This window comes from Camellia sinensis, chromosome 10 (assembly GCF_055761805.1).
Source record: "Camellia sinensis isolate YWXY chromosome 10, ASM5576180v1, whole genome shotgun sequence".
Taxonomy (NCBI): Eukaryota; Viridiplantae; Streptophyta; class Magnoliopsida; order Ericales; family Theaceae; genus Camellia; species Camellia sinensis.
In genome coordinates, this window is record NC_138970.1 from 145,103,441 (window position 1) to 145,126,704 (window position 23,264).

Below are 23,264 nucleotides of genomic sequence, written 5' to 3' on the forward strand. Positions count from 1 at the left end.
CATCATCATCCATGTCTCTGTAGCCACCACGATCGGTTGATCGGTTGTAGATGGGTTGAGAACTCTGTCCGTTGGTGACTGTGATTGTGCCATAGAGCTTCTCTCCGTCGATTAAGCTCCGCGAGAACCTCCCTAAACCTCTCCACCGACACATCTTCCGGCGACATGGCTCTCTCTCTTTGTGTGCGTGTTTGATCGTGGTGACGAGTGACAGTAGACAAAAGGAAGGGTGCTGAATTTCTCTGTGATAGATGGGAGGACCTTAGACATCAAAAAATAATTTTGTGATCTCTTCCCTTACGAAAAGTGGGAGAGGGACCCTATACCAATTTTCCCAAATATATATATATATATATATATATTTTTCCTCGTAAAATAGTAAAAAACAATCAACTAAAATAACCGAGCACAATCTAGACACGTCGCCATGTACAGTTGACAACAAAGAAACCCTAACCTGCAACAACCTGGACGTGCAATTCCCAAAACCCTAATTTCGATCAAAACAGCCATCTCTCTCTCTCTCTCTCTCTCTCTCTCAAAATGGTTCCATAATCTCCACTCTCGCTCTCCACAAATACATACAGTTATATATATACACACGCACACACTCTCTTCTCTCTCTGTAGAAATGTCTCTCGATGGAGCCGTGGAAAGGAGGAAGGAGAGTCAGACAGGAACAGGAACAGGCACTGTGAACAACAGGAACGGAAATGGAGTGGTTTCATCGACCGTGCCTTCGTACTCGACTCATCGTCTTAGATTGAACCCTAACACAGATCACAAGCCCGATAGCTATGAAGACCTTCAATTGGAGTTCAGTCCTCTCCTCTTCAGCTCTCTCGAGAGGTACCTCCCTCCGACCTTGCTCAATGTCTCCCGCGAAGCTAAGGTTCACTACATGCGCGATATTCTGCTTCGCTACTCACCTGAAGGAGAGCGTACTAGAGTGAGTATCAATATTTGAATTGATAACTGTTGGTTTGTTTTTGGATTTGGGTGTGTTTGGGTGCTGTGAAATTGAAGAACGGGAGTGAATTTTGAATTGTTTGTTCGAAATTAAGTTAGTTAAATCGGGAACAGTACAGTGGTGGGGAGTTTGTGTTCAAACCTTTTGAGTCTGTTTGGATTGATGTGAATTTTAAATCAATGATTTAACCTTAAGCATTCAAGGACAATGACTCGAATTTAGATATGGTAGTTTACCTATGAATTTTAAGATTGAGTTATATAGATTTATCACGATGGATTTGAAATCACTATATAAAATAGTTATTTGAAATTATGTTAAAGATTGTCTTTGTAGCTACAAGGATCCTAATAAATTATACTAGTGGTGTCTGCCCACCCGATTGTTAAATCTGAAAAATATAAATTTTGATTTTGATTTAAAAGAACACGTATTGTGTGTTGTTCAAGTGGTAAGGGTATTGTCTACCATATAATTTTGTATTTTAAATAGGCTAGAAGAGCATTCTTGGAAATCAAAATCCGTGACATTTTTTGTGTCAACACTATCTGAAGCCTTCCCTGTATAATAGTATAGATATTTCTATCTGAGCTTATCTTCTTGCATTTTTTATTTATTCGGCCACAAATCCCTTGATTCAAAATACACATGCATCCAAACAGACCCTTGGTTTCCCTACATTTAACCTACTTTTTATTGGCAACCTAACAGAGCAGCCAGTAATTTGTTCTGCTTATTATTTTAGATGGATGAGAATTTTAGGAAGGGAATATGAAATTTTAGCAATGTGTTACATATGAGGAAATGTGTATTAATCAATGTTGGTTTGTTTTAGGGTTTCGGATTTGGGATTGTTTGTGTGTTGAGAAAACTGAATAAATGAAGTGAATTTTGCATTATATGTTCAAAATAAAGGGCATCTCCAATCCTTACCATTTACCCATAAATTTAAATTTGAATAGAAATGCTTAAACTCATACCAAAATGAGTTTTACTCAAATTTGACCAAAATCAAAGGAGATCTCTTTTTTTACTCAATTTTTAAAGACATTTTGTGGTGATATAACAGCTTCTAAATTTGCAATTGTTCCATTTACCTAACTTTTACTCAAATTTATACTCAAATTAGAGTTTGGCCATTGGAGGACTCTATATCAAACGAAGCTTTTACTCAAAATTTCAATCAAATCTGAGTAAAAATGTAAGTGCTGGAGATAGCCAAGTAAGTTAAAAGACTGTACAGAACAATGGGGAATCTAATTTCAAACCTAGTTTCTTTACAACTTTGCCTACTTTTTCTTGGCAACCAAACAGAGCCGTCAGTAATTTGTTCTGCATATATATATTTTTTTTCTTTTCTTTTGCATTTACTTTGTTAGATAGATGAGAATTGTAGGAGAAAGTGTAAATTGCAATATTGGGACTGCCACACAAAGTTATATGATTCTTGGAATTAGTTTATTGTCTGATGATTGCATGGCTATTGGATGGACAGTAGTGTTTTGCATTTGAATTACAGAAATGCCCTTTAGTCTCTCTTGAAAATGCATAGCATTAAGGTTGTTATGTGTGTGCAAATTGTGGTCTTTAGCACAAGTATTGATAGTTTCCTTAAGGTAACTATTTATCAGTATTCATTGAGTGAGAAAATAAAATGTTAGCAATGTGTTGGTTTCTATCTTTTATGATTTTAGTAATGCATTTAAACTTTAAAAGTTAGGATTTTTTTTATTACATAGATTTACTTCAAGGTGTTTAATGATTACAGTAGAGAGGCTCGCTCTCCTTTTGTAAACATTGCTGCTATTACTTACTGCAAAAGTGAAAGTCATTAAATGTGTGTTGAATATTTTTAGTTTATAGTACATACCCAGTGATATCCAGATGTTATGAAGTGATTGGTAGGTGATTTGAAAATAACATATGCTTAAATAGTTAATGGGCCTTTTTTTTAACCTAGCACTCATTGATTTCTGGCTCATGTCTGCCTTGTTTTTAAGATGAACCTTGCATGAAAGCCAATGATGCTTTGAGACTGTTTCCTGATTTGGGTCCTTACCATTGCCAACAAACAGTGCATAACTAGTAATTAAAAGTACAAAAAATGCTTAGGATCTTGTCTGAGGTCTGTTTGACAATTATAGTGCTTTGTGTTTGGAAGACACAGTGTTAGGGATGAACATGTTTTTGGCTGACTAATGTTGAGGGTTTCCATGTTCTTCCCATATTGAGATGAAAAAAAAAAAAATGAAAAAAAAAAAGGAAGAAGAGAAAAAACATGTGTTAGACTTGAGTTGAATTTTGGATGTTCTTTGACTCTTTCAAATGAGGGAAGATGTTTTAGACTACTGGTTAGGGTATTCATTTCTGTTGGTTAGTGCTGCAACTCTGGATGGTATTAAGCATATAGTATGCCTTAATTGTAGAGGGTGTTTGGGATGATCTAAATAAGTATATTTTTTGATTTTTTACGAAAAGATGTGCAAAAAAGTAGAGAAGTGGTGTGATTCAAAAAAGATAAAAAGATAAAAAAGTGTATTAAAATAGGGGATGCCAATTTGCCAAATAGTGCCGTAGTTTCCCTCATTCTGCTGATTAAAAATCCTTAGTTTTGATTTATTAGTCCATAAAAAAATTTTCATTTTGTTTCAGAAATTCCTTTGAATTTTTAAAGTAATTCATAACACATTCCTTCATACTCATTGGGAATGTTTCTTGATGCATTTTTTTTCTATGCTCCATTTTAGAGACATTGAAATTTCAGAAACCATACACAAATATTGAATGTTGAATATTATATCATGGAACTTGGGAATCATTAACTTTGAATTGGATTCCATGCATCTTTAGTCATCTATGGCTTCCAGTGAAAGAAAGGGAATCTATGTGTCTTTTTGTCTTTTTATATGTGGAATATATGGAAAAAAATCAATTTTATTAATAATCTTACTGTTTTTGGAACCTAAGCCTCATTTGTCTGTTTAAATTAACCCATCTTTAGTTAGATTATTGCATTGTTGCCATCTTTAAAGAAACCAAAACAGATGGGTCTTCCTTGGAAGAGTATAATAATTCATGTTGAGTTGGGTTACCAATGGTTTATTTGTATAGTTTCATTGCCTTTCGCTTGGCATTGTTGTAAATAACAAGAAAAGTATCCTTACTCTCTCTCTCTCCCTCTCCCTCTCCCTCTCCAAGATTGATACTAGTGATCTGACTGAAGTTTGAATTCAACAAGTCCCATTCATTCACTTCATCTGCAAAGGTTGTGGTTCTACACATGCGAGCACATGCATTTTCTAGGGCCCAAGTCCACCTAAAAAATGATATTCATGTTTATTGTTTTGCATATTGGGACCCATGTAAATCTTCTGCTTTCTTGATGGACGCGTGGCATAATGGATACATGTACTATCTTTGTAGACATGCTTATCTTTTGGTCAAATTTTCATCACCAATTCTCTTCTAATATTATCTCCCTAGCCAAACAATTCCTGATAGATTTGCACTACATTTTAACAGATTCAAAAGCATAGAGAATACAGGCAGAAGATTATATCAAACTATCAGGTAGCTTTCATGGTGAATTTTGATTTAGTGGTTGTGCATTCTTTCATAATCAGGACTATGATGACTTTGAAACATTTTCACCTAATATATTTCGGTTGACCATATGATAAAATATGATTTGCTTCTTTTGTCTTTTGAATGTAAAGGCTCCTTTGGTCAATGTGGCCAATAGTATCATAGTTTAACCTTTTGTAATATGGGCTGCATCCCCTTTTTTATATTTATGCCAATAAAATTGCTTTGCTCATCAAAAAATAAATTGATTTGATTTATTAGTTTCATTCTCAAATTTTCTTATGTGGAGGAAAATGTTTAAAGGCTAGAGGAGAAACCTCAAGTGTTAAAGTGGGCCTAGATGAATTTGAAAGAGAAGGGAGTTGGAAATTGTACGCACTGTGCTTTCTCTGTGAGAAAGAAGGGCATGAGTGTGAATGAAGGGAAGAATAGGAGTGCCTGTGAGTGTGAACTGAATTGTGAATGTTTACATCTCTAAGTGGATAATCAAGTAAATTAGGAAAACTCTTGAAGTTACGAGTGCTTGTAAATGTTTCTTATCCTGTTTTTCATAGTCAAACTCTTGAAGGAGAAGAATCCACCAAATCAACCTAGGCTTGGTATCTTTTTTAAAAAGCAGATACCGCAAAGCGACATGATCAATGAACACGAATTAGGCCCGTTTGGTGTAACTGTTAAAACAGATTATAGATTATGACTTTAATCAGAAGCTGTTAATCTGTTTTGTGTAACTGTTGGATTATAGATTTAAGTTGCTGAGTAGTGTTTGTTAAATAAGCTGTGAAATAATTTTTTCAATTAACTTTTATTTTTTGTTATTCATTACTTATTTACATTTTTCATAAAAAATAATAATAATATTCTATAGTCCATTTGAGTCTTTCTATTTTTAAAAAAATAAAAAATAAAAAAATTTAAGAGTATAATCGTAAATTAACATGTGTACAGTAAAAGCTAATAATCAAAAGTAAGGGGTGAACAACTTCTCAGAATCAGCTTTTTTGACTTGAAATAAGTTGTTAGAATCTGAAGCTGTTTGAAATAAGTTTAACCAAACAGTCTAAAATAACTTTTCAAAAGCCAAAAGTCATAAGCTGGTTTAGAAAAGCCCAAACAAACACCCTCAATAAGGAACAAAGCTTCTCAAAAGCTTTTAGACATGCACCATCAAATACAAATGGAGGCATCTTTGGCAAGAAGATTGCACTAAGGCCTAGAAATCTTCCAGGAACGAATGTTCTTAAAATCTGTCAATCAACATCCAGGAAAATTCCCAAGACAACATGACTGACTGCCATGTGACATAATTTTCCTAGACATTGCTAAGTTGAAAGTTACTCGTTGGATTGGCCAACAATTATCTTTTTCAAGAGGTTCCTACGAGCAATGTTCAACTCTAATTTGGCTTTCAATTGAATTTGAGGGTGAAGAGATTTTTATATTTATTTTTAAACTTGTAAAAGAAAAATTAGTATGACACCAACCATAAACAAGATATCAAAGCAATAGAAAGACAGATGATATAGCCGTCCTTCAATAATACGAGACAATCATATTAGGTCTCATAGTCATCATAGATCATAATCATCCAACTTACTGGTGGTTTGGGATGATCTAAATAAGTGCACTTTTTGACTTTTTATGAAGTATGGGTTAGGTTTGAAGTGATGTGACTTGAATAAGATGATGTGACTTAAATAGGATAGTGACTTTTTGACTTTTTAACTTTTTTAAGATACCCCAAACAAGGCCTTATTAATGTCCCAAGAATGGATACAATTGTTTCGTGTTATGCAAGTAGTGGTGGATTCGAACAACTTGAGGAATTCTTCTCAACTGAATTCGATCACTCTTTAGTATGACACTTATATACTTGCTTTTCATTTTCATTAAGTTCACATCATCAACCTTCTTCAATAAAGTAAAAATGTAAAAATATATGTATTATTGATTGATAGATGTAATTGTTGTATATTACAAATGGTGAGTGGCTCATTATATAGGAGAGGGTGAGTGTAGTAGGTGAGGAGTAGGTGAGGAGTAGGTGGTGGTAGGTGATGGTAAATTGGTGGTAGGTGATGGTAAATTTTAACAGCCCCCCGCAAACTCAAGGAGGATAGAAACTAACCAACTTGAGTTTGGAGAGAGTAACAAAACAAGAAAATACATAAAAATAAAAGAGGATAGGAGACACTGTATGGTCGTGTCAGACCATTGGTGAAGTCACTGGATGGTGGTGTCATAACGTTGTAGAGGACACTGTATGGGGGTGTCATAACGTTGTAGAGGACACTGTATGGTGGTGTCATAACGGTGTAGAGGACACTGGATGGCGGTGTCAGACCGATGTAGAAGACAGTTTGTGGGGTCATGTCGGACCGTTGTAGCAGACAATGTTGTAACAGTGGTTGTGACAGTTTACAGAGTCTTGCTGGACCCTTGTAGAAACTAACCGGAATCAATGTCGGGACAGTTTACAGAGTCTTGTCGGACCCATAAAGGAGCTAACCGGAATCAATGTCGGGACAGTTTACAGAGTCTTGTCGGACCCCTAAAAAGTCGCACCCTCAAAAGGTGTGCCCAATTTGTCAAAAGGCGTGCCATCAAAAGGCGTGCCCATTTTATCAAAAGGTGTACCGGACATGATGGCGAGGCGCGTGACTTGGCTTGCGCGCCCAGGTTGTCGTCTAGCGCCGAGCGGCGCATGATACGCGTGGCTGCCTTGGCTATATAACCAAGACGAAGGCAGAGGCTGAGGCAGAGAAAAACTGAGAGAAACCTCTGAAAAATCCTTCGTGTTGCTGAGAAAGAAACTCGGTAATACTCTGTAACCAACCCGTCTCTGAAACACTCAGCAACATGGCCTTTTCTTCCCGTCCAGCTACCCAAAACATGGACTCCTCTTCCCGTGGGCTACTTACGCTCTTTCCAGAACTGAATGAGTCCACAAGAGAAATAACTGGTGCGGTGGCCAGTGAACCTCAACCAAACACCTCTGTGTTTGCTCCGTTGAACTTTCCGATGCGGTCGGTGGAGCAAACAATGGCGGTGCAAACTGATATTGAGGCCAATCAGTATACTCTGAAGTCATGCGTGGAAACCATGACTGCGGTCACAAATTTGTCGCACCGGCTGCAGAGCAGGACAAATGAGGTGCAACAGTTAAACTCCCAGCTGGCTCTGCTCCAACGCATGTATAAGGATGCGCGAGCAGAGATAAGTGTGCTAAAGACAGAAAATAAGGAGCTGAAGCGGAAGGCCACCGTGATGTTCCGATTTGGAGGTCCGCCATATGCTGCAGTGGAGGAGTATGGGGGAGTGAACGTGCTCGGCGGCGTGGAAAACACGGAGGCAGCACCGTCAAGGGCTGCTCAGGACGGAGGCAAGAAGAAAAGACCGGCGGAATAGGCGAAGAAGTGATGTCGGTGGGTGGCCATTTGCAGAAAACAAAGCTTTTGGGGTTGTGTTTTGGTTTTTTTTTTTTTTTTATTTATTTTTTTATTATTATTTTTTATTTTATTTTATTTTATTTTATTTTTGGTGTAAAATTATGATCGGGGTGGATCCCTGAGAGAAATAAAATATGGGTTGTTGTGCAAATTTGTAAATTTTTTTTTTTTTTTTTTTTTTTTTTGAAAAGAAGGGAATCGAAAAATAAATAAATAAAAATAAATAAATAAATAAATAAGGGAATGGTGATGAAATGATGAGCCTGGGGAAAAGAGGAAATGATGTAGGGATCTGAAACGGTGGGATGAAAAAGAAAAATATAATAATAATAATAATAATAATAATAATAATAATAATACAACTACAACGAATGGGTCAAATTGGGAGTGTGTGAAGAATTATTATTTTAGAGGATGGTGGAAATATATTGGTGGAAATATATTATAAAAATATATATATGTATATATATATTAAAAGAAAAGAAAAGTGGAAATAACGTGGGTGTTGTGTGTGTGTGTGTGTGGCCCTTTTCCCTTTGCTGCTGCAGTGTGTTGATATGTGTTTATATTTATTTTATGAGGGTGTCCTTGAGTGGAGAGAGACAGTAGGAGTAGACAAGCATGAAAGCTGCAATAATGGCCATCACCACATCCGCAAAAACAAATTCCAGCTCCTTAAAAAAAATTTCTTTTCGCTTTTGATACTCTACAGCAGTCTTGGTGAAGAGCCCAACACCACACTCCATGAATACTTTGAACAAGAACAGATCATCAGCCAGGGAGGAAACTTATTCTTCGTTTGACAGACTTCAATCTTGTAGTTTATGAATATCTGGAGCTGGACTATGGAGTGCCGTGGAGCTACAAAATGCGGCCGAAAGAAAAGGCCACACTGGAGTGATGGAGGCCGTAGAGAACACTTCTCATTCGCTGTCTCGTCGACAGCTAGTACGACTCGAACGCTGTACAAAGCGTTGTCCGCTGTCGATCAGAACTCCAGATCGTATAGAGGATTGTTGCCGGAATCTCAGATCTGTGTCGGGCAATGGCGGCGTCGTTATGGTCTCGCCGTCGGACTTGTGGCGGAGTTCTCGGGTTAGTTGGAAGATCCGGGCGGCGCAGGTGGCGAGGATTCGGATTCTCCGCCCTCGGCCCTCCACCTGGGTGTGGCGGTCCGTGGGAGGCATAACCTGAGACAAAGACCTCGAACCCTTGGAGTCAATGCCGAGGCTCGAGCTGAAGAGACAGCTGTGTGCAACGGAAGCAGAGATTGAAGAGAACCCAGTTGCGAAAGTGACCTTGGAAGTGTGGCAGGTGAGAGAGGGGTCCGAAGACGCTGTGGAGATTGGAAGGTATGTGTAGAAAATTCCAGCGGGCAGCAAAGGCAAAGTTGCCGGCCGGCTGCCCGCCGGTGATAAAGAAATACAGGCTTAAATCTTATAGCTCTGATACCATGTAAAAATATATGTATTATTGATTGATAGATGTAATTGTTGTATATTACAAATGGTGAGTGGCTCATTATATAGGAGAGGGTGAGTGTAGTAGGTGAGGAGTAGGTGAGGAGTAGGTGGTGGTAGGTAATGGTAAATTGGTGGTAGGTGATGGTAAATTTTAACAAAAAACAATTTTCAATTTTAAACACTTTAGTCAATACAATCCCTGTGGTATGTTCCATGGTGCATTGGTGGAGATTTTGATGTTATATTTCTTGTGGAGGATGTGGTTTTTAAATTGTAATGTTTTGAACAAGTTTTGAGCAATTTTTCGAAATTTTTTGATGTGAGAGTTGTTGGATCTTCTGTTTAATTGGAGGGTAGTTCACTTGGTCTAGAAATCAAGATAGGCTATTTGCTTTCATTGGTCAGTTTTTTATTTGCAGTAGTTGGGATGGGTATTTCTAGGGTGTGACCAAGGTTTTAACAAAGCGGCTGCAACTGTTATGTAACGGTTGTGGTGGTTACTACCACCCATTACGGTCGCTATAGCGGTGTGATAGATATTCACACGTGTAACGGCCGTTTCGGTGTTATGTAACGGCCGTAGCGGTACTGTAATAGCCATAACAGTCCGTTACACACTGTTACACCCTTTTATAATATTCTGAATAACTTCCTTTCCCCCAAAAAATAAATAAATAAAAATTTACAAAAAAAGAACAAATACTCAAGTAATCCAAGCCTAAAGAAAAAAATCTTATATGAATTAATTTCAAGATTTCTAAATGTAGCGTTACGTAACAGTTGTGGCCCTTACGCAATGGTTGTGGTGGTAGGTACCATGTCTTACCCCCGCTTTTGTGGTGTAATTGAGATTCATAGGTATGTCGGCCGTAGTGGCTGTCGTAGCGGCCGTAACGGCCTGTTACGCACCATTACGTAATGGTTCCAAACAGTTTCTTTTGGAAAAAGAAAAAAAAATGCTGAAAAGGTGGAAAGAGGGATAGAGAGAAGAGGAAAGATGGAGTAGCAAGAGATAAAGAGAGAGAAGAGGGAAGATGAAAAACCCATTATTGATTTGTTGAAGATGATGCTGCCTGTTCATCTTGCCTGGAGAATTTCACCCAACCATGAAATCTTTGTTTGAAAAAAATAAAAAATAAATAATAATAATAATAATAATAATAATAATAAGTGTAATTATTATCTATTTGGCTTGATTAAAAAAATATATATATATATATATTTAGACTCTTATTTATTTTTTTACTTTTGTCATTGTTTAGCTTATATATAATAGTTAGTGATTGATTTTTTGTAAAATATTTAGAAAGCATAATACGTATAATTATATATTGATACATATTTTATACCTGTCAATTTTTGTTGATTAATTTATTTTATTTTTATTTTTATTTATAGGTTATCTAAAAAGAGAACAAATATTCAAGTGATCCAAAGAAAAAAACCATGTATACATTTTTTTTCTTTGTAATTTATTTTTTTAATTTTTATATGATTACATTAGCGTGTATAATTTATTTTTTAAAACTATTCAAGTTAAAATTTGCATATGTTTCCACAAGTATAATAATTAAAAAAAGAATTTTATACATCTAAGTCCAATAAAAGAAAATTTTGCCACTTGTAATATGGATTTCTGACTTATAAAGTTATTAATTATTAAAATAAAATATAAAAAACTCAGTTTGTAGTGATTTAAAAATATGAAATATATTGGATCATATTTAAAAATTAACAAAAATTTATCAAAATTTATTTTAAAACCTAATAAATATGATTTTTGAAAAAAAAATGCGTATCGGTAAGTTTTTTTTCAAATTGTGCAAAAAATAAAAAAAATTTACGGTTCCAATTACCGCAACTGTTACGCTATGGCCTTTACACTCCGCAACCGCAATCGTGCCACTGCCACCGTTACGGCGACAGCAACTGTTTTTCAGAACCTTGGGCGAAGGTGATGGAGAATATTGAAGTTGCGGATGGTTTGGCTGCTTTTAGGGTTCTAATGAAGAAAATTTGTGTGGTTTGTTGCTATACTTATAGAGAATGCTATCATGGATTTGAGTCTTAGGAGTGGCATTCCAAGGGTTATTTGCAAGCTTCATATTGAAAAACCTTATGATCATGGAAATTGGTTTTCTTGATTATTTGTTGGTTTGTATTTCCACTATTCTATTTGTTCTAGTGAATAGTGCTACAACCCTTTTTTATTTTCTGGATATTAACTACTTATAAAATAATAAAAAAATTGATATTGAGGGGATTATGGTGATGGAGGCATTGAGTAGGATGATTGAACAATCAGTGCGGGAAGGTTTTATGTTAGGTTTTTAGGTGGGGAAACTGGAGGATTCCTTTTTAGATGATACTCTTATTTTTTGTGGGGTAGAGATAGAGTAGTTGGGTTATCTTTAATGCACTCTTCTTTGTTTTGAAGCAGTTTTAGGGTTAAAGGTGAATTTGGGACACGAACCGGATTATAAAGAGAACCAAACAATACCTATTACATTGATGGATTATAAACATTATGTTACTTATAAGCAATACCGATCAAACAACTATAATGTCAGATAATGGAATAGTTATCTTGATAAAAAATTATCTACATGATGAAATATGAATCACTAGCACCAAAGGCTATATCTCTGTTGGGTTGGGTAAAGGACCTCATTTACAAGCTCACCAATGTTTTTCAGTAGAGTCCATTATGCAATCAAAAGAATTGATCTTATTGAAAAATCGATGCCTTACTCAAGCCTCGAAGGAACAAGAGAACAATATCCTAACAAATGATCCGGTCGTTTCAGGTGCCCATTAAATTTAGGAGCCAAACAGAACCCGTCATTGATTTGAGATCTACAGTTGGCATCCTATCTGACGCCTTTTCTATGAATTAATATTTACTTACAATATTTATAAATAAATGAATAAAAGGTGTCCTCGTTGATGCTTGTATTTTAGAAATTGGATCTACTGAGAAATCTGAAAATTTAATCTCATATTATCTGCTGTTCTTTTTCTTTTTTCCTTGGCAAATTACTCATAAAAATTAAATTGCTTTGTTGTAATATTCATCTTTTACATTCTCAGTTGTTTTCTTATCTTTCCAGCCTCTACATAGGGAGCTATACACTATGCATGCTGCAAACTTCTTTGTACCCTCATTTTTCAAGGCGGTCAATGAGAATACAGAGGAGAGTTTTAAAAGTATTATGTCTGAACCCTCTCCAGGAGTTTTTACATTTGAAATGCTTCAGCCACATTTCTGTGAATTGTTGCTAGCTGAGGTATCATGTAGCTTTGTTCTTGTCATCTGGCATGAATTTTAATTCTTCCTTGTAGTTTAGCTTTTATGTTTTCTTATCAGGTTCTGATTGCTTAGGTAGAAAATTTTGAAAAGTGGGTTCATGAAACAAAATTCCGAATTATGCGACCAAATACAATGAATAAGCATGGTGCTGTTCTTGATGACTTCGGCCTGGAAACTATGCTTGACAAGTTAATGGAAGACTTTATACGCCCTATATCTAGAGGTAGAGTGTTGAATGATTTTAGATTTAAAAGTAGATACTAAAGCTGAATGATAGATTAGATATTCACTTAATCTTTTTGTTCTTCCTTCTAATATGATTTAAATCTTATGCAGTTTTTTTTCCTGAAGTTGGTGGATCGACACTAGATTCTCATCATGGTTTCGTTGTTGAGTATGGAATGGATAGGGATGTTGATCTTGGTGGGTGATCTCTTCAATGCCCCCCTCCCCATTAACCCCCCTAAAAAATCTCTTAGCCAATCCTTTTTATACCCTCTGTTTTGCCATTAGTTCCTGCATAAATGATTGTGCATATATTGTTACTTGCAAAGTGTTTTTTAACTTGAAACAAGATTAAATTTCTAAGTTAAGTGAAACTGAATGAGGGCATGAAGTTACCATTATTACATTTTTCATTGATTGGTCTAATAGATGAGTTGATGAAGTTTCTTCTTCTGAGGACTTAAGTTATACTGTTTTGCCACTCTCAGAACTCAGATTGCGTAGAGTAAAAATCCTTTGTGATAATTTCCAATTTTCTGGATTATAATATGGAAAACAGAATAGCAGCTGGCGATATGCCTCTCAATGTCATTATTTGATCAGAAACTAACAACATTTGAGCATTTCTTGGAAAGTTATGTATGACCCTTTTTTAAGTTGCAACAGTCCTAGTTGCGGATGTCTGAGGATCTAATCTATCACTCAGTTGTACCCCTAGTTGAGAGTATGAGCAAACCACTACACAAAAACGATTGAACTTCTGCAACCCCTTGACATGGTAATTATATAGATTATGTAAATTCTTAGTTCATTGGTGTGGTAGGTTCAGGTGTAGGTTATTGGTTTCTTGCTTCGTTCAGTATCAATGACATGAGTGAAATTGACACAGCCTAAGGACAGGCTCTTTCTCTGATTAGGAGAATGATGCAACCTAGAACTTGCCTGTGTTACCCATGGACAAGCCACCTGAGTTCAATCCATTCTCAGCTCTCTTCAGGTTTTCCTTGTAATGCTGCTTGTAGCTCATTAGTTCACCTCGTCCACCTAGCCATAGAAAACCTCACTTATTGAAACTCTACTTTCTCTGGGCATGTTTGAGAAATTTGAAAATTGTGGAGGTTTAACACAATTTCTGGAGGGGTATCACTCTTCCTCAGTGTCTGTCGGCCAACTATTAAAAAGAAACATGGTGCCGGATTTTATCTAATAAATTTTAGTTTATGCAACCAGCCTATTCATAACTAGCTGTCACTGGTGGACTATTTTATGCTCTAGAGCATCAGCATGTATTTGGCCCAATGAATTATTGTGTTATTTATTTTTGTCAATTTATAAGAGATTCTTACATTTGGGAACATAATATTTCCTAACAGACTCAATTTGGATGTTATGATAGAAGTGATTGCTTGAGAAACCCTTGGACTGGTGGGTGATATTCTTGACCACCAATAATATTCCCTACCTATCAATTAATAGTTGCAGGTATTTTTCCTATCGTTAGTTACCTTTCATAAGGCTAAACAAGACTCTGTCATTGCATACTTGCCAAGCCAATGTGCCTCCCCAAAACAATACAACCTCTATCACTAGGTTGTTCTCGGGCAGAAAGCATGTTAATTTCTAAAATTTGCCTTGAGACCATCTTAGACACCTCTTAAGTTTTATCTGTGTCAGGCACATTCATGATATTCCATGTCCAATATATGGTCACCATGTCATTCGTCTTAGTATCTCCTGTAGTAAAGTCACTTTTTCCCACTTAAATGTCAACAGTTGTCAAAGTAACAATATGAGCATTCTCTGTTTGACCTTTGCATTTGGTGTGCCTCTAGAATCTTGTATTGTTGTCGTGAAATCCTTTTTTAAATTTATTATAAAGTGGAAAAGGGACTGTAAGGGCTGGTAGTTTTTTGTTGATGCTTTACTATGTTATCAACAGCTAGTATGATTGCTGGACGATGTACTGTTAAGTCTAACTCCACTTTCCTTTGTGATTGTTTCTTGCTAATCCATGCTTCCTTGAAAGCGTATCAATCTTTTCTTGTGAAGTATTGTGTGCAACTTTTTTTCTTCTTGTTTTCCTTCCTAGTCTCAATGTTAATACTAAATTCTCGTGCTTTTCGTCCATTTTAGTAAAAGATATCATGTTTTGGTTCTAGCATCATTCTGTTTGCTTTCACCTTCGACCACATGTTTGTCTATGTGCTTTTATGTCTGTGTTGCAAAATGGATAAGTTTTTTTGTTAGATATGTCCATATTTTTTCGTTATGTTTTCTTTTCCTTTTTTCCCCCTTCCTTTTTTCCCTTTAGTTGTTATAATTTCATCACCTATGTATAAATATACACATAAATATTTTTACTTAGTTGTGTTTGGTGCTCAAAATTTTTCAACATGGAAATGGTTGCAATATTATTTGGGCTTGAGAATCTAAACAGTTTTACCTTTATAGGTTTCCATGTAGATGACTCAGAAGTTACTTTAAATGTTTGCTTGGGTAAGGAATTTTCTGGTGGAGAACTGTTCTTCCGAGGAGTTAGATGTGATAAACATGTAAATACAGAAACTCAATCTGAGGTATGTTGTCATTAAATTAGTGATATTTGACTGCAGTTGATTAATCATCTTTAGCAAATGCTTTTATTTGGTATGCAATTTCGTTCATTAGTTTGTCTTTTTTTTTTTTTTTTTTCTTGATTTTCTACGACAGTCTCAGTGACTGTAAATTTTAAAAAATGTTTGACTGATGACTTTGTTACTCTACATGACTATTGTCTTTTAAAATAAAAATAAAATACGCCACAATTTTCCTCCCAGAAAATTTTAAGCCAATACATGTTTCATAAGACGTCAATTCTTCTAAAGTGATAACTAGGCTCAGGCAATAGTACAACAACCCAGTTAGTCCTTGATTACTCTTTCATGTTTATTGACTAGGTGAAACTCTAAATATATGCTTTTCTTTATTTTTCATTTCAACATGTAGTATACTTATGTGGGCCATATATTGCCCTCTATTGTTGGCAATGGAAAATTGTGGCTCCTTTCTTTTTCATATACATTTGTTTGTATGACAAAGGTATCTTATAAACCATATTGACTCCTTCAATGTAATTACTCCCTCCGTCCCATTTTATTAGTCCACCTTTCCATTTTAGTCTGTCCCAAAATGTTTGTCCACTTTCTATTTTGGAATACTAAATTTTTTTAGATTTCCAAAATTGCCCCTTATAAATCATTGTAAACACATTTTAAAATTTAAAGAGAAGGGCAATGGAGGGAAAAATATTTCAAAATTTGAATTAAAATGTAAGGATTGCATGTCTCGTCATTAAGTTGGATTTTCTATAATGGACAAATAAATTGTGACGGAGGGAGTATAATTTATAAAAATAACAAAAAAGAATACTGGAGAATGAACTTTCAATTTTACATTTTTAGTATGTCACTAGAACAATAATAACAGAAGTAATGAAGAATACCTATTGTTACTGCATAGGAAGATTGTTGGATTGAAAATGTTGTAATATTCATATTTGTATACTTCTACTTCAACAAAATAATGATCACAGAGGGTTGAGTTTCAGCAGAAGTAGATTATGCTAAACATTTAATTGAAATTAACATCTCTTTAGGGTAACTGTTAGGCTTGTCAGGATTCAGTTAGGTTGTTAAAACTGTTTCTTGGCCTGAAACAAAGTCTTTTGGAAGTTTCCAGTTTGAAGCTGAATGGCGAGGTCTCTTTCTCAGTTGGACTGGCCCAAGGCAGCTTGACTCGTGTTGGGTGCAGCACCAATGCCAAACCTATATCTCTAGCCTCCAAAACCACAAGTCTCTGTAGCAACCATGTTAAGGAAATAAGAGGCGCCAGTGTACCGATTTTCCCATACCAACGTACCATCTTGGAATTATTGATTTTTGTGCTTTTAATTATTTGGCTTCATTTTCAGTAAATTTTTTGAAGAAAAAAATAGAATCGGAGAAGAAATATACACACCTTCATTATATCTGTGATTGTAGCTAAGTGGAACGAAATTTAAGCTGTTAAGTGATAACTACAAAAATATTTAAGGTTTGAGATTGCAAAGTTGAGAGAGAGAGAGAGAGAGAGAGATTTATATATAATGGAGAGTGAGGGAATTAACTTTAGAGCATTATTCACTGATCTGGAGCTAATAAAAAACTATTTTCACCAATATTGGCCAGGGCATTTTGAAAACTCTGTTTCGCACTTGTAGAACACTGTTAGACTTAACGATTAGAAACTTGATGAAAAGAAAGAATTCTTAAAGTTCTGTTTAATTACAAGTATATATATATATATATATATATAAAGCAACATTTGATGTACTAGATGGAATACTGTCATTGCCTGAAATTAGACGAAATTTTCCAGTACGCCTGAAATAGACTGGATCAAGCTGGAATTTGCCTGAAATGGTATTGTCCCTTCTCACCACTGCTTTATCGTTAAACTGGTGGGTATGATATGGGATTTGCAACACTGGTGTACAGTATAACTACTGTAGCGTAATGAGATTATGAGGTGGACTATATAATGATCAAGTCTAGGACCGAAGCGGACATGAAGTTGTTGATCTTTTGAAACCCGTTTGCTGTGACTGAACATGTGGACTGGATATGTGTCCCTTGAATGCTGAGACTTGTGCAGGTGCGTATGATGATGTGTAAAGTGCACATCTCTGCTGACGTGTCTATTGGTAGGTTTCGACGGAAAGAAGAGGATATTTTGATGGAATATTTTTCTTGAATTGCTATTGCATGGCATTATAAAATTATTACTATTACTGTTTTTTTTTTTTCAAGGGGGTGCTTTGATAGGTTTGGTCTTAGTTTAGTTGTTTGGCCTTTCATCTTCTTTTTATTTATCTGTTTTTTTGTTCAGAGTTTGGTTCATTTCCTCTTCTTTTTTTCTTTTTTTTCCCTTTTCCCTTTCCTTTTTGTTGGTAAAACATTTGGCTCATTTTCTTCTTCATTTGTAAAATGTTGCATTACTTAAAGATATAAATAGTGAAAACTTTGAGAACAGTTTATGTTCATTGGATGCAAAGAGAGTCAAACCCATAGTTGTCAAATTGAGATTCGTATCGTGAATTGAAATGGCCTCGTACTGAATCACGAATCGAATTGAATTGTGAATCGTAAAGATTTAGTCACTTTTTTTAAATTACTTAAAAACATATATCTTCATATTTTGATATTAAATATATTTTATGAATATGAAATGTTTAGACTTATATCAATGAAAATGTTATTTGGAATGATAATCACGTAGTTTAATAGGTAAGAAGTTAACAAAGGTTCTTATGTAAGATCACCAACATCTATTTTTTTCTTTTTTGGACAACCATTCTTAATAAAGATAATAACCAAATAGACAAACTGTCCATTTCCAAAGTAACAATAATTAACAACAATATTGATCACTAAAAACTCTATCACTAAAATAATAACAAATCATGTATATATGTTGGTTATTTTAATATTAAACGCTATTAGAAGTTGTATTATATCATTTTCACTAAAAAAATGGAGTCGAAAATATGTCGGGCACAATAATTTCAAAAATTGTATGAATCGTAATAAGTGAATCGAATTGTGAATCAATTGTGAATTGTGCGATTCCCTACAAATTCACTTCCAAAATATATTCACCCATAGATACGTATCGATTTTGCAAAAAATGCGAATTGAATCATGAATCGAATCACGAATCGTAAGATTCTGATAACAGAGGTCACACCTTAAAAAGTACGACCAAAAATTATGTTACATTGTTTTTATTTTAATGGTTAAATGGCATTAGGTTTTTTTGTTTTTTGGGGTAGAATTAGCTCAAGTAGAAGTGAGGTCTAGGTGTTAGCCTTTTCTGGCTTACATATTTGCTTGAAAGTTGATCTAGGCATTTGCTCCAAGGCATCTTAAAATGCCTTGTTATCTAAGTCACCATAGTAGCATTCTTAATGAAACTGGTTGTCAATCATTAAATGAATCTTGCCATTTGCCAATTAACTTTGTGGCATAGATTTGCAATGTTTACTCTGCCAATAACTTTTGCAGTAATCCTAGATATTTGGATTTAATTTAATGATATGGTTTTCCAATTATCATAATTAGTTGTTGTCTATGGAACCTGTCTGTGGGGTGGTGCAGTTCAACAAACACGAGCTCAACTATATGACAAACTTTAGCATGTTGTAGTTTCCTGCAGAGTGTCTTTGTAAGTGTTTGAGGACTTATATAATGGAGCTTACTATGGTGCATTCATAGGAAATCTTTGATTATTCCCATGTTCCGGGACGTGCAGTTCTTCATCGCGGTCGCCATAGGCATGGTGCTAGAGCCACAACATCTGGGCATAGGATCAACTTACTGTTATGGTGCAGAAGGTATCCCAGTTCCTCCTTACCTTTACTTGTTGAATAAATCACTGCTCTTATTTATTTATTTATTTATTTCCATAGGTACGGAAATTGTTTGACTTAGGCCTAGTTTGGGAACAGGATTTTTTAATAACTTTTTGGCTTTTTAACTAAAATATTATATAAAAAAAACTAGTATGTTTGGGATGACTTTTTAATTTTTTACGAAAAGATGTGTAAAACGTAGAGAGTAAAAGGAATCTTTCACTTTTTAGTATAAGTTGTTAGCTTTTTGATTTTTTTAGTGACCTTTTAGCTTTTTAACTAAAATATCCACTTGCCAAACGAGGCCTTATTATGTAATCATCAACATTTCCTTTCATGTACTTAATTTTCATGCACATTGTGTTCGGTTTCTCTGTCAGAATTGTCAAATATTAATAGCTGTTTTTTTTTTGGTTTGCTCAAACTGCATTTACACAACTTTCTATTTGCAGTTCCGTCTTTAGAGAGCTGAGAAAATATCAGAAAGATTTCTCTAACTGGTGTGGAGAGTGCCAACGTGAGAAGAAAGAAAGACTGCACCAGTCTGTCACCGCCACTAAACTGGTATATACTGCATCTGATCTGTTTTATTAAACTACGTAGATGATTCAAACTATAATTGACATCTTTGCGATGATGGTCCAGGAATTACTAAAGAGAGAAGGAGAAGCTGCTTCTTGAGCAAGAGTTCCGTGTGCAGTTTGCGGATTATTGTAATATAGCACAACTATCATCATCATCATCCTCTTGAAGAATTCACTGTAATTTTGTCGGTAGATATGAGGGTTGAAAAGGGTGTTGTTTGTCATAGCTCTTTGTTATGTTTCAGTACATCCAATTCTTGTCGAAAGTTACGTTTGATGTCCTTATTGTTATCAGCTGTGGCCACCTTTGGTGACAATATGATATCATTTCTGTACTTAAAACATATTATCCTTTTTTAGTCAATGAAATGTTTTTTTACCTTGAAAAGAAGACTCTACTTGTTGCTCTTAGGTCTAGAAACTTGTTTTTCAATTGACATGAAACATTTTTAGGGTTTTCGACTGCAAACAGAGAATAATGTGATCGGACTGAGAAAGAAAAGATTGTATTGACTGATATGATATCTCATGGTAGATGAGAGTTGCATATTGTTTCTGCTGAAGTAATTTAGATCTTTGTTGGAGACTATTTTTGAGAACATGAGAAACATTATATTAATAAATGACAATATTACATAAATAAGACCCTAAAGGGGCATCTCAACCAAATGACAAAATAAAAACAAACAACAAAAAACGAAAATAAATTCGCCAAAAAAATAGTTATGAGTCAAGAAAAATCATTGATCTTCTCAAAGATGTGGTTTGGAAAGTAAGAACTACTTGAAAGCCCGTCGTCCCTGTCGTTGTTGTTCAACTTCGCCGTCAGCGCCGGCAGATATCGAACATAGCCAGAAGCTAGAGTTGAGAAAGGATACTCATAATGGTATGAGGGAAAGCTTAAGAGAGGAGGCAATCATTGTGGATATCGAAAAATTTGAAAATCTATATCGAAAACAGAGAATAAAACTTTCAAAATTCTTATTTCGGATATAAAAAGTCCAGAGATACATTTTAGAAGTGTAAACTTGAGACATGACTCTGGTTGAAAATTAATTGATGCTCAAGTCTATATGATCTAAAGGCCTTGATGGATTAGGGCAAATCCTAGACTCTTGTTGATGTTTGCGCAATTCTCATGAATTCAAGAATTTCACCATAAAATGCTTTGGGAATTCATTGTTTGTGTGTGATCTTTTTATTTAAGGTTTTATTTGAATATTTAATTTGTGAAAGTAAAAAGAAAAGAAAAGAAAATTTTCATTCTATTTTATTTTTTTTCACAAATCTATCATTCATGCAGACTCCTTGATGAAAGGAAAATTTAGTTAAAACCCTTCCATTAGACCTTTATTTGGTGAAAATAACAGCTCAATTTATTTTGTTTCATAAACCTCCTAAGAAGGAGGTGCATAATTGAGCAATGATAGAGTAAAATTTCATTATTTTTTTCTTTGACAATATTGCTATGCATATATATCTTACAGAATTCTTTTAACAAGAAACACTTTCATTTTATTTTATATAAGTTTAAAAATGTTGTGTATGTGTATTTTTGGTTGGTTCATCTAGTATGTACTTTGTTTTTTTGTAATAATAAAATGTTACTGTGAACCAGAGTAACATGTTACTGTCAAACATAGTATTATGTTACTGTTTACATCAATTTCGACGGTATTTTATTTATTTTTTTAAGAATTTCATAGTCAACATGAATTTTGTTTGATAGATCATGATGAGAGAATTCTAAAAATACTAATTTTATTAAAAATCGACATCTAAATCAAAAGTTATATTATTTTAAAGTTTAAAATATTAAATTACTCACTAAGTATATTTTGATAATAGTGGTATGTGTTAAACTTCTTAAAGAAACTTTTTATATTTATTCTTAATACATTAAAGTTTTATTATGAGGACAAAGCAAAGGTGCAGAATTGGTGGGAATACAAGAGCCTGAATCACATGCCTTATCTAGGCCTCCAGAACCTGCATTTTCTTCATTGGATTCAAGTCTTGCATGAGCCAACAGGTTACAACCATGGAAGGAAAGAGGGGCGCTTCCCTTCTAGGTTTGATTATCCAATCCGAGGAACAAAATTAAATGGAATTGTCGGTCAGATCATGAAGGCTTCACTCGAAACATTGAATTGAAGGCCATCTTTCTATAGCCAAAAGCCTCTTTCTTGGCATTTCAATGATCATTTAGAATTGTTGATCAGATCATGAAGGCCTCACTCGAAACATTGAATTGAAGGCCATCTTTCTATAGCCAAAAGCCTCGTTCTTGGCATTTCAACAATTGTTTAGATCACATGATTGGCCTCGAGAACTTTGATTTTGTAGTAGTAAACCTCAAATTTAAGCACACTTCCTCTCATAATTGTAGCCGTCTAGCTAGCCTGCTAAAATGGCATGAGTAATTAATTATATTCAATAATCTCAAAATATTACGCGGAATGTGTTCAAGTTACACTTTTAATTAATAACTTAGAATAAAAGAAATTATTAATAGAATGATGTTGAGCATTGACACATCTTTATTAAATAGTCATCTCACATGCCGATAGGTTAAACTACATCCTTGTGTATAAGAATTTTGAAGGAAATGCATTATTGATACTTCAGGGTTTTTGGTGTTGAAAACAAAAAAAATAATAGGGGTAATTTTATTCGCATATCATAGAAAATCTTAGCACATATTATTTGTGTTGTTTAGATATAGATTTTTGAATAAAAGGTTGTTAGAGGAGGGTGTGCGCGAGGGAAAGGGCTACTAAAGAAGGGTGGAGGTTCTTGAAGGGTATTACTGTGATTATGGTGGGGGTTGAAAGTAAAAAAGGTTGAGCAATTTTGGTAAGTGGTGGTTCTAAGAAGTTGAGGTCCAAAGAAAAAATATGGGAGCTATTAGCAACACTTAACCAATAAACCAATCTAAATTGATCAAATCGTATGATTTGGTTAGGGGTGTAATTTGGGCCCGGCCTGGCCTGGCCTGCTTTCTAGCCTCACGAGCTTTCGCCTATTTTCGGGCCAAGCTGGGCCAGCTTACCGGCTGACAAATTCGGTCCAAACCCATTGAAATTAGGACCTCTGGCCGAGCCTAGCGGGTCTTCTTTCTTTTCTTTTTTTTTTTGGTGCACAAAACGAACGATAGATAGATTATTTATGAGAGAGAAAAAAACAAAAGAAAAATTGTACTAGAGTATTTTAGTTAAGATTAATGAGATGTTTGGTTATATTTTATGTGG

The 23,264-nt window shown here is 34.9% G+C and overlaps 1 protein-coding gene across 2 annotated transcripts; it reads left to right on the forward strand.

Annotated features, from left to right (window-relative positions):
- The first annotated feature begins 370 nt into the window (after positions 1-370).
- On the forward strand, positions 371-20,401 carry LOC114298710 (2-oxoglutarate and iron-dependent oxygenase domain-containing protein CP2). Of its 2 annotated transcripts, XM_028243328.2 has the most exons (9): positions 371-949; positions 4,493-4,540; positions 12,578-12,754; positions 12,850-13,000; positions 13,114-13,200; positions 15,454-15,578; positions 19,293-19,411; positions 19,882-19,993; positions 20,075-20,401. In XM_028243328.2, exons 1-9 carry the CDS (start codon positions 632-634, stop codon positions 20,108-20,110), a joined length of 1,173 nt encoding a protein of 390 aa, XP_028099129.2. In that variant the 5' UTR covers positions 371-631; the 3' UTR covers positions 20,111-20,401. The 2 variants fall into 2 exon arrangements, with proteins under 2 accessions (XP_028099129.2, XP_028099130.2); XM_028243329.2 differs by lacking the exon at positions 4,493-4,540 and having other exon boundaries at positions 377-949.
- The last annotated feature ends 2,863 nt before the right edge of the window (positions 20,402-23,264 follow it).